Source organism: Polyodon spathula, chromosome 4, assembly GCF_017654505.1.
Source record: "Polyodon spathula isolate WHYD16114869_AA chromosome 4, ASM1765450v1, whole genome shotgun sequence".
Classification (NCBI taxonomy): domain Eukaryota; kingdom Metazoa; phylum Chordata; class Actinopteri; order Acipenseriformes; family Polyodontidae; genus Polyodon; species Polyodon spathula.
Genome location: NC_054537.1, coordinates 49,866,631 through 49,877,109, shown reverse-complemented (window position 1 = coordinate 49,877,109; position 10,479 = coordinate 49,866,631). Strand labels below are relative to the sequence as shown.

The window sequence follows — 10,479 nt, the reverse complement described above, 5'->3', positions numbered from 1 at the left end:
AGCCAATGCAATTTAAGGTGGACTGGTTTGGAAAGGGTATTATTCTATTAAGTTGACATACTTCCCAGACAAATACGAATTTCAACATAAGAACATAAGAACATAAGAAAGTTTACAAACGAGAGGAGGCCATTCGGCCCATCTTGCTCGTTTGGTTGTTAGTAGCTTATTGATCCCAAAATCTCATCAAGCAGCTTCTTGAAGGATCCCAGGGTGTCAGCTTCAACAACATTACTGGGGAGTTGATTCCAGACCCTCACAATTCTCTGTGTAAAAAAGTGTCTCCTATTTTCTGTTCTGAATGCCCCTTTTTCTAAACTCCATTTGTGACCCATGGTCCTTTTTTCTTTTTTCAGGCTGAAAAAGTCCCTTTGGTCGACACTGTCATTACCTTTTAGAATTTTGAATGCTTGAATTAGGTCGCCACGTAGTCTTCTTTGTTCAAGACTGAACAGATTCAATTCTTTTAGCCTGTCTGCATATGACATGCCTTTTAAGCCCGGAATAATTCTGGTCGCTCTTCTTTGCACTCTTTCTAGAGCAGCAATATCTTTTTTATAGCGAGGTGACCAGAACTGAACACAATATTCAAGATGAGGTCTTACTAGTGCATTGTACAGATTTAACATTACTTCCCTTGATTTAAATTCAACACTTTTCACAATGTATCCGAGCATCTTGTTAGCCTTTTTTATAGCTTCCCCACATTGCCTAGATGAAGACATTTCTGAGTCAACAAAAACTCCTAGGTCTTTTTCATAGATTCCTTCTCCAATTTCAATATCTCCCATATGATATTTATAATGTACATTTTTATTTCCTGCGTGCAGTACCTTACACTTTTCTCTATTAAATGTCATTTGCCATGTGTCTGCCCAGTTCTGAATCTTGTCTAGATCATTTTGAATGACCTTTGCTGCTGCAACAATGTTTGCCACTCCTCCTACTTTTGTGTCGTCTGCAAATTTAACAAGTTTGCTTACTATACCAGAATCTAAATCATTAATGTAGATTAGGAATAGCAGAGGACCTAATACTGATCCCTGTGGTACACCGCTGGTTACCACACTCCATTCTGAGGTTTTTCCTCTAATCAGTACTTTCTGTTTTCTACATGTTAACCACTCCCTAATCCATGTACATGTGTTTCCTTGAATCCCAACTGCGTTCAGTTTGAGAATTAATCTTTTGTGCGGGACTTTGTCAAAAGCTTTCTGGAAATCTAAATAAACCATGTCATATGCTTTGCAATTATCCATTATCGATGTTGCATCCTCAAAAAAATCAAGCAAGTTAGTTAGGCACGATCTCCCTTTTCTAAAACCATGTTGACTGTCTCCTAGTACCCTGTTACCATATAGGTAATTTTCCATTTTGGATCTTATTATAGTTTCCATAAGTTTGCATATAATAGAAGTCAGGCTTACTGGTCTGTAGTTACCTGGTTCAGTTTTGTTTCCCTTTTTGTGGATCGGTATTACGTTTGCAATTTTCCAGTCTGTCGGTACCACCCCTGTGTCAAGAGACTGCTGCATGATCTTGGTTAGCGGTTTGTAAATTACTTCTTTCAACAATGTAACAATAATCAATGCCACAGCGTAAACCAGAATTATAGATAGTAAATGTCAGCTGAGAGAAAATACAAACTAGAAAAGATCAGAAAACAGATGCGAAAAGAAAATTCAATTGTAATTTACAGTGACGCTCAGTTAATATCACTCCTTTACTATCACCATTTTGAAATGTCCTGGACAGAATAATTGTCAGTGGGGACAAGCTCCTGATAACATTGTGTAACAAATTTTTTTTTTTTTTTGTTCCTGGGTAGTAAGTGTTATTTCCTAATTGCTTATGCCTCAAAAGTATAGAAAATGGCTATTATTCCCCACAAACTTTGCTTTTGTGACCAGAACAGTGATATTTCAACATATCACTATTTCCAATGGGAAAATGGGCAAATGTGTGTCTTTTCGTGAGTAGTTTTTCGAGATTTACAATTATATTGTAAATACAGTATAATTGTAAATCTCAAAAAACTACTCACTTCTAAATCTTTTGTAGTCATCTTTGTATTACTTTAGTATAAATACATGTTAATTTGGATTCATATGTTGTTTTTTTCTGACTTTATGTGAACGAAAATACACACATTTGCCCGTTTTCCCATTGGAAATAGTGATATGTTGAAATATCACTGTCCTGGTCACAAAAGCAAAGTTTGTGGGGAATAATAGCCATTTTCTATACTTTTGAGGCATAAGCAATTAGGAAATAACACTTACTACCCAGGAACAAAAACTGTGTTACATAGTGTAATATCACTTAGGTTATTATCACACTCCTGTTAATATTAATCACATTTATTATACAACTGATTGACACTCCTTATTGAACTGGCTCCAGAATTATAGTTACTGATTAATGGCCCAGGAACACATGTTTGTTATCTCATGACAGGCAGGCAGAGAGAGAGAGAGACATCCCCACAAGCCCTCATAAAATGATGTTCTCAGTAACTTGTGCTAAAGAATTTCCTTTGCAAGATACAGTACATGCTAAATACTAAAGAGTGTCATACATATATACCCACCTCCACTGTATCCCCCAGCGAGGATATGCACATATACCCACCTCCACTGTATCCCCCGGCGAGGATATACACATATATCCACCTCCACTGTATCCCCCACTGAGGATATGCATCCTAATAAGTTCAAATAAATATAACTTGTAAATAATGATATCCTGTCAATGATTGTATGTTGTTATTCTTTAGTTCCCATTAATACATTTGTTTAAAAGTTTACATTCATCTTCTCAGTCTCACAAGTAATATTAGTTTGTGATATATTTGTAAGGTGTTGATAGTATAGATGTTGTATATTTGTAAGTACAGTGATGATACACATACACAATGTAATATTTTCATTGTACTTGTGAATATTGCATCTTTTCTACAAAGGAGATCTCTCACTCATGTTCTCCGGTGTTTCATCATAATAAACAAAGAATATTTTGGTTACCTTTGTAATCGGTTCTACCGATAGAGGGCGCAGTTGTATTTATGTATCCACATTCTGTCTTTGTTGATGAGCAAAGCAAGCAGATAGCAAGTGCAAATTCAAACACAGTGCTATTAACTGTGACAATATAATGTTTTATTACATTTATAGAGGATACGAGAGCAGCAGAGTGAATGGTTCAAAGTAGTAGTGGGAGGAATGGAAACTCTCCACAGTATTGTTCAATAGAAGGATAAAACCATGTATCTCCTTTGTAGAAAAGATGCAATATTCACAAGTACAATGAAAATATTACATTCTGGATGTGTATCATCACTGTACTTCTTTCATAAGTCCCTAAGTACTATATTGACACTGCTAGGTTGTACACTGTAAATATTACAGTAATCCCAAAAGCAGCACTGCATTTTGTTCAGTGTAAATGTTTATTTAACTAAATAAGAGTCTTATTCAGAATATAAAGTCAACACCTTACAAATATATCACAAACTAGTATTACTTGTGAGTCTGAGAAGATGAATGTAAACTTTTAAACAAATATATTAATGGGAACTAAAGAATAACAACATACAATCATTGACAGCCTCTGAAAGCTCTGATTAGAATTGAATATTTAATGTGCTTGTGATCTGGGTGTGATAAATCTGTGTTTGAGGGGTGTTATTTTTTTATCTATATTATTATTTATTTGTTTTCAGCACTCATTTTAAATAATGTATGTAAAAATGATATAGGCATATATCCAATGTACAGTTTTGGACAAAACAAATGTATTTTGAAAAAAAAAACTAACAGTTACAGTAAACATTATATGAAACATAATTTCCTGGTTCAAATATCAACCTGTCAGTAAGATGACACCAAACACACATACAAGACAATGTTTCTTCAACAACTGATAAGGTAAGAACTTGTTTGGAGTTATAATTGGTTCATTGTTTGCAGTCGCTCTTGACAAATTGATATCTGTTCCTTGTTTGAGTGAGATGAAGGAAAAGGGATGTGCCCATCCAGTGACTCGACAATAGAAGCATGCACAAGTAGGCTTCTCATAACACACGCCTGGGTTGCGTATAGGCTTCTGTTAAGTGAAAGTGAGGACTAAAGCGAAAATAAAGGGTTAGGCAATATTAATGCTTAATCTATATATATATAATATATATAATATATATATATATATATATATATATATATTATATATATATATGTGTGTGTGTGTGTGTGTGTGTGTGTGTGTGTCTAATCAATAAGACCCAGTAGCAGTTTCTCTGCTATAATGAATGAGTTAAGATTTTGCTGTCAAGAAAGCTTTACTACAGTCACTCCCCCTAACAACAGTCACTTTGTACTCTTCCACACTAAATAGTCTTATGTAGAGCTATCTATATGAAGCACATGTATGTAATTAAGAAACATCCAACACCTTTACAACATTTCCAATCATCTATGATAATTTAAGGTTAAATAAAATGTAAAGAAAACATGAAAAACTTTAATACTATGTATTTGTCATTTGGCGCGAAAAGTGCCTCATATAGCGGAGGGATATAGAGACCTATACTGTTAAAAACTGAAGGAGCTCGCCATCTCATTGTAGTAATTCGACAAGCAGGCAAGTAATGTAGTTTGCTTGCATAGTACAAGGACTGGCATTCAAACTCAAGCAGCAGCGGATCATCGCTTTGGATTATTGTTTTCACCTGACATTTGTCATCTTGAATTTTATACTTTTCCAGCTTTTCACAAAGCTTTAAATCGGTAAGGCAATCCCAGTGTTTGGAAGTCTTGTTTATTTAGTGAAATGTTAATATTATTGAGAATTGGATTGAAAGTGTATGCTCTTTTTAAATACTTTTTTTTTACTGTAGTTATCGTGGGTGTAATCAACTGTTAACTTGAACTGTATGCAAATGCATTCGTATTATATACATTTATTAAATGTATTTGGCATTTTAACCTTTTACTTGCTTGGCATGTGTGGCTAATCATTCGATTTATTTCTCCCGTCACTGGTTTAAGTTTTACTATCGGTTATGACAGTTACCTGGTTGAATTATTTAATATTATACTAATGTAAATTGATGACTGACTGTGTGCCGTACCGTGTGTTTTTTTTTTTTTTGGGGGGGGGGGGGGTTTCTTCCCTCTGACCTCCCCTTGTCCTCGGTTACTGTTAGCACTGGCAAGAAGGTAGTACTTTTTAAAGGGCTATAGTAACATGTATGTGTTCGTTATGGTAGCGCTACCAAACGCTAATGAATCCTCTTATTACAACCAAACTTGAACTGACATTCCAACTGCACTTTAAACGTCTAACACACTAGATTTTTGTGATACAAAAAATACATTGTAGTCTGAAGTATATTTCTCTTTTGTAGGCAGACAAGATGCCGTTGAATTCGAGTTTCTCTAGTAACTATAATTACGACTACGACTCGGTCCAGCCTTACTTTTATGTTGACAATGAAGAGGACAATTTCTACCATCAGTACCAGAGCCAAGTGCAGCCACCGGCACCCAGCGAAGACATCTGGAAGAAATTTGAGCTGCTACCCACCCCTCCGCTCTCCCCAAGCCGGAGACCGGCTCTCTCAACACTGCTGTTGCCTGCCATAGCTGATCAGCTGGAAATGGTCACTGAGATTTGGAGGGACAACCAGAGTTTTATTTGTAGTTCTGACGACTCCCAATCTTTCATAAAATCCATTATTATCCAGGACTGTATGTGGAGCGGATTCTCTGCAGCTGCTAAGCTGGAAAAAGTGGTGTCGGAGAGGCTCGTCTCTATTCAGGCTGCTAGAAAAGAGTCATCTTCCAACAATGCCTACGGCAGTGTAAATACCAATTACTTGCAAGATCTCAACACGTCGGCTTCAGAATGTATCGATCCTTCTGTCGTATTTCCTTACCCGTTGAACGCCAGTCCGAAGCCCACTGTAGTATCGCTTCCGTTTACAGTACTGGCAGACACGCTGCCAAACAGTAGCAGTACCAGCAGCAGCAACTGTTATTCTGGTGAGTTTCCATTTTCCAATGTGGTTGTATTTTGCCGATGTAGTGCAGGTTGAGATTTTGTTAATGAGCAGGGATTGTATCAGAAACCCAGGATGATATTAAACGTTCGTAGTCATAAATGGTTAATTTAATAGTAACGTGTCAAATATTGCATTAATCTCAGGGTAAAGGTGTTTAAGTTAACTTGGAATGGTAAGGCATTGCAGTAGATCCTCGCCCAAATCCCACTTCAGTATCTGCGGCTCCCTGGCGAGTTATTTCGGAAATACAGTATTACGAGCCCGCTGTACACACACATAAATTAAGACGCATGCTTGAGTGGAGTCGACGCCAAAATAACAGCTGTACAGATGCTAGGGTTCATGTCTTTGCATGACCACAGAAGGATTCTGTAAAATTAGTTTTCCAGAGGCAGTTACGTCGTGCGTGAAGCCCAGTAAACATATTGTGAACGACTGTGTCAAGATTCAAAAGAACGGCTTGCAGCAGTGAATTGTTTTAAAGCTGGAACATGTTTTGTTGAAATGTAGTAGTGTGTAGTTTAATTACACAGCAGGCTTGTTTGTCTTAACATTTTTTTTAATGAATTACATTTTGTTTGAAATCACAAAACACTAGCAACACATAGCTACCATTACTTATTATGAATGCGTGGAATAAATTGGCAGTTATAAATGTGATATTTCTAGCTGCTGGCCTCACCACTTGATTGGCTGAATAGTGTATTCCCTCATAAAATGGCATGTGATCTCGTGTGTGGGTTTTGTAACAGAAAAAGCTAGGGACATGGGGTTGGAGGTGTGTCTCATTTGGAGAGGATTTTGCTAGAAGTATCTGTCAAAGTGAACTCATTTTAAAACATTCTTGTCTTTTTGTAATGTATTGCATACCTCTCCAGTAAACGCTAATATAAAACCCTTTCAGTGATATTGCTCAGATGCCCTGGCTAAAGAAACAATGGTAATGAATGTTTTTGCAAAGTCAGTTAATTTTTTATTACCACAAATGCAGTAGTGTACCTGTTCCACTCTGTAGGATCAAGTGTGAAATGCTCAAATGGGTTTCATGTGATGTTTGTGTGCTAGACTACCTAAAGTGACTGGTAGGGTTAAATGTTGCTGTGTAATGCTGATATGAAAGGGGACCACAGGTAGCTTGTAGAATTGCATAGAGCAATATTAGTTAATGGTGAATTCTTACTATCCATAGCAAAGTTTAACTAATCTGTTTGGGGTTCATTGCATATTTTGCATTTCAGATGAGGATGAAAAGGAAGATGAAGAAATTGATGTAGTTACAGTGGAGAAAAGGCTGCCAGTTAAAAGACCAGAATCCAATACAAGCACTGCTGGAGTTCCCCACAGACCCCATCACAGTCCTTTGGTCCTTAAAAGGTGTCACGTTCCAACTCATCAACACAACTATGCTGCCCACCCATCCACTAGGAGTGATCAGCCTTCAGTCAAGCGGGTAAAGTTGGAAAATAATGGTAGAGTACTTCAACAAATCAGCAACAACAGAAAATGCTCAAGTCCAAGGATTTCTGATATAGAGGAAAATGATAAGAGGAGGACACACAATGTCTTGGAACGGCAGAGGAGGAACGAGCTCAAATTGAGTTTTTTTGCATTAAGGGATGAGATCCCTGAGGTTGCTAACAATGAAAAAGCACCTAAAGTGTCAATACTTAAAAAAGCAACAGAATGCATCATGAACATGCAAACGGAAGAACAAAGACTTATTTCATTAAAGGAACAGTTGAGGAGGAAAACGGAACAGTTGAAACACAAGCTTGAACAGCTGAGGAACTCTCATGTAAGGACTTGTAGATAAATATTATGTAGACTTTGACATTTAAAAGCCTCTTACACATTTTGTTCTTTAAATTTACAAACTGTTGCTGTGTAATACATAAATTGTGTTTTTCTGCTCTTGCATGTTAGTGCAAACACTTTCTCACAAAAAGACTTGATGAAAAATTGTACCACTTTGGATGGAATCTTGCATTTTTAAGATTGCTCCAAAAACCGCAAACTGCCTCAATTAACAAACTAAAAGGGACTCTCGGGTGTAGGATGCTCGGGGTTGTTTGGGAGGGGAGGGGAGGGGAGGGGAGGGGAGGGGGGGGAGGGGGGGGGCAAACTTGTCTTCAATATAAATGTCTCTCCGCCCCCAAGTAATTTGTATATATTAGTCCTTGGAGAGAAATGTATTTACTATGTAGTCCACCTGCTAGCATCCAGATGTTAATTGGAATATTGATTTTAACATGCAAGTTGGCATAAAATTGGTAACTACCACATGTTTTTGTGTTTTTTTTGTTTTTTTGTTGGATGGGTGGGGGGTTCTCTTGCTCCAGTATTGCCAAAGCATTTAAACTCAAATCAACAATAACATACATGTCTTTCAACAATACTAATATTAACAAGTTAACTTAACCCAATATAAAAAGTTAAACCCCTCCTGCCCTCCTTCTATACAGAATATAACCCCCCCCCCATCTACTTTAACAGTAATTGTATCTGTACCAGTGTTGACTTATCCAAGTGTAGCGTGTCTACACGGTTTCTCATGCTGTGATAGTCAGACGTATTTGGCTACTAGCTCTGCTGTTTGCTCCCCCTCCTAGCAGGACCAGTAGTTTCTTTGAGTCTGGGAGGTATACAGATTCTGTCACATGATGTAAATTTTTGAAAATGTGTCCCATCAATGTATTTGGAGCAGAGCACCTGTATCTACCTCTCTCCCACTTCAGTGACAGCACAGTCTATTTACTCTGGCAGTCCAGGATTTTTTGTGCTGGCCTGTTTTCAATGGCCTGACTGTGGTCACCGAATCTACTTTGTTAGCATTCCTCTTTGTTTAGTCTTACCCTGGCCAGATATTCTGCCAATTTTAATGTTTCTGTTTAGGGCCAGATAACATATACTTGCTCTCTAATTGTTTCATTTTTCTAGGCAAGTGTTTTGTTTTGTTTTTTTCCAAATGTTGGTTAGATTTGTTCATTGTTGCTGTGCGCTTGTCATTGGCATTGTTCTGAGTCTCGCTGGTATGGGTTTGGCTCAGGTCTGTGAGCCTCGGTTCCAGTTGGCACAGGGGGTCTTTCTCTGGGGAGAGCTGGTTGCTCTCTAGTGCTTTCTGGTGGTAGGAGTTTGGCGCCTGTGGTTCAGATGTGAGTGGGGCCCATACTTTGCTGCCATAAAGGAATTGGCTGTATTCAATTTGTTTTTTGCTTTATTGGTGTCCTGCATACTTTCTTTTGAATGCATTTATGGCCAAGTTTCCCTGAGGTCTGGCGCTTTTTGTCTGGAGGACAATAACTCTGGGCTTGTCCAGGTTTGCTGCCAGTGCCCAGATCTGACTGTGCTGCTCAAGCAGTGCTCTGCTGGAGACCGAGCTCTGTGGGTGACAGACCAGGGATTGCGGACTGTTCCAGCACTGTAGCTAACATTGATGTAGATATTGAACTGTGTTGGGCTCAGACTAACCCAATCTCACTCCACTCTCTTGTGTAAAGAATTATTTTCTTTTGTTAATTTTCTCACCACATTTGCTTTCCGAATACATTGACTTTATGATGGTGTATTTTCCCCCCTACACCGCTTTGGAGAAGTTTTAAAGAATAATCTTTCTTGCCAAATTTTATCAAATGCTTTTTTAAAGTCGCTAAAACGTGCTTTTTTTTCTTTGTTTGGTGGACGTGTTTGTTTTATTAGTGTGTAAAAGGTGGTTGGTAGGAAGCCAGTCTGACTTGCTTATAACACTGCAGACCTGTCAACCTGTACGCATGCCCCCAGACCCTCCCTAATATGTCCGTGTCAAGGGTGACAGGTTAGTAGGTCTGACACTAGTCGGTAAGGAAGGCCAGTATTTGGGCATTAATTATACTGCAGAACACCATCCCCCAGATTCATCCCCAGACTCATACCTTGGTTCCAGATCTAAGGGAAACCACCCAGTGCTCTGTACTTAATTGAAGAAGCTCAGGGTTGCTGTGTTTCAGCATCTTGTTGTCAGTGCTGTTGGGCCCACAAGCTTTTTTGGGCTTGAGCACTTAAATTTCTTTTATTGTTATTGGAGTGCCTAATAGGTTTTGATTATTTGCACTTTTTGCATTGCATGCACAGGTATATTAAAATAGTGGCACGTGGAATTATGGTATGCAGAAAGCAATTTAACGCACGTTAAAAAAATTAAAAAAAAAAAAAATAATAATCTCAATTAACTTCTGCGATTAACTGACAGCCATAAACAAGTAGCCAATTGGAGAACTCGCACAAACAGTTCTGACAGAGCTGTCAGTCTCGCACACAGCAATGCAACACAGAGACGCTCGCCATTAAAATATCTTGTTTTAACTCGGGATTTGCATATCCCAGGAGAGTAGAAGTGACAACTCTGTATCCCTTATGAGAAGTGGGTAAATGCTATATTGCCCAAA

At 38.0% G+C, this 10,479-nt stretch overlaps 1 protein-coding gene across 1 annotated transcript; it reads left to right on the top strand.

Moving 5' to 3' along the window:
* The first annotated feature begins 4,628 nt into the window (after positions 1–4,628).
* On the top strand, positions 4,629–8,128 carry LOC121314608 (transcriptional regulator Myc-like). Its single transcript, XM_041248046.1, has 3 exons — positions 4,629–4,781; positions 5,402–6,038; positions 7,297–8,128. Exons 2-3 carry the CDS (start codon positions 5,411–5,413, stop codon positions 7,869–7,871), a joined length of 1,203 nt encoding a protein of 400 aa, XP_041103980.1. The 5' UTR covers positions 4,629–4,781; positions 5,402–5,410; the 3' UTR covers positions 7,872–8,128.
* Positions 8,129–10,479: the final 2,351 nt, after the last annotated feature.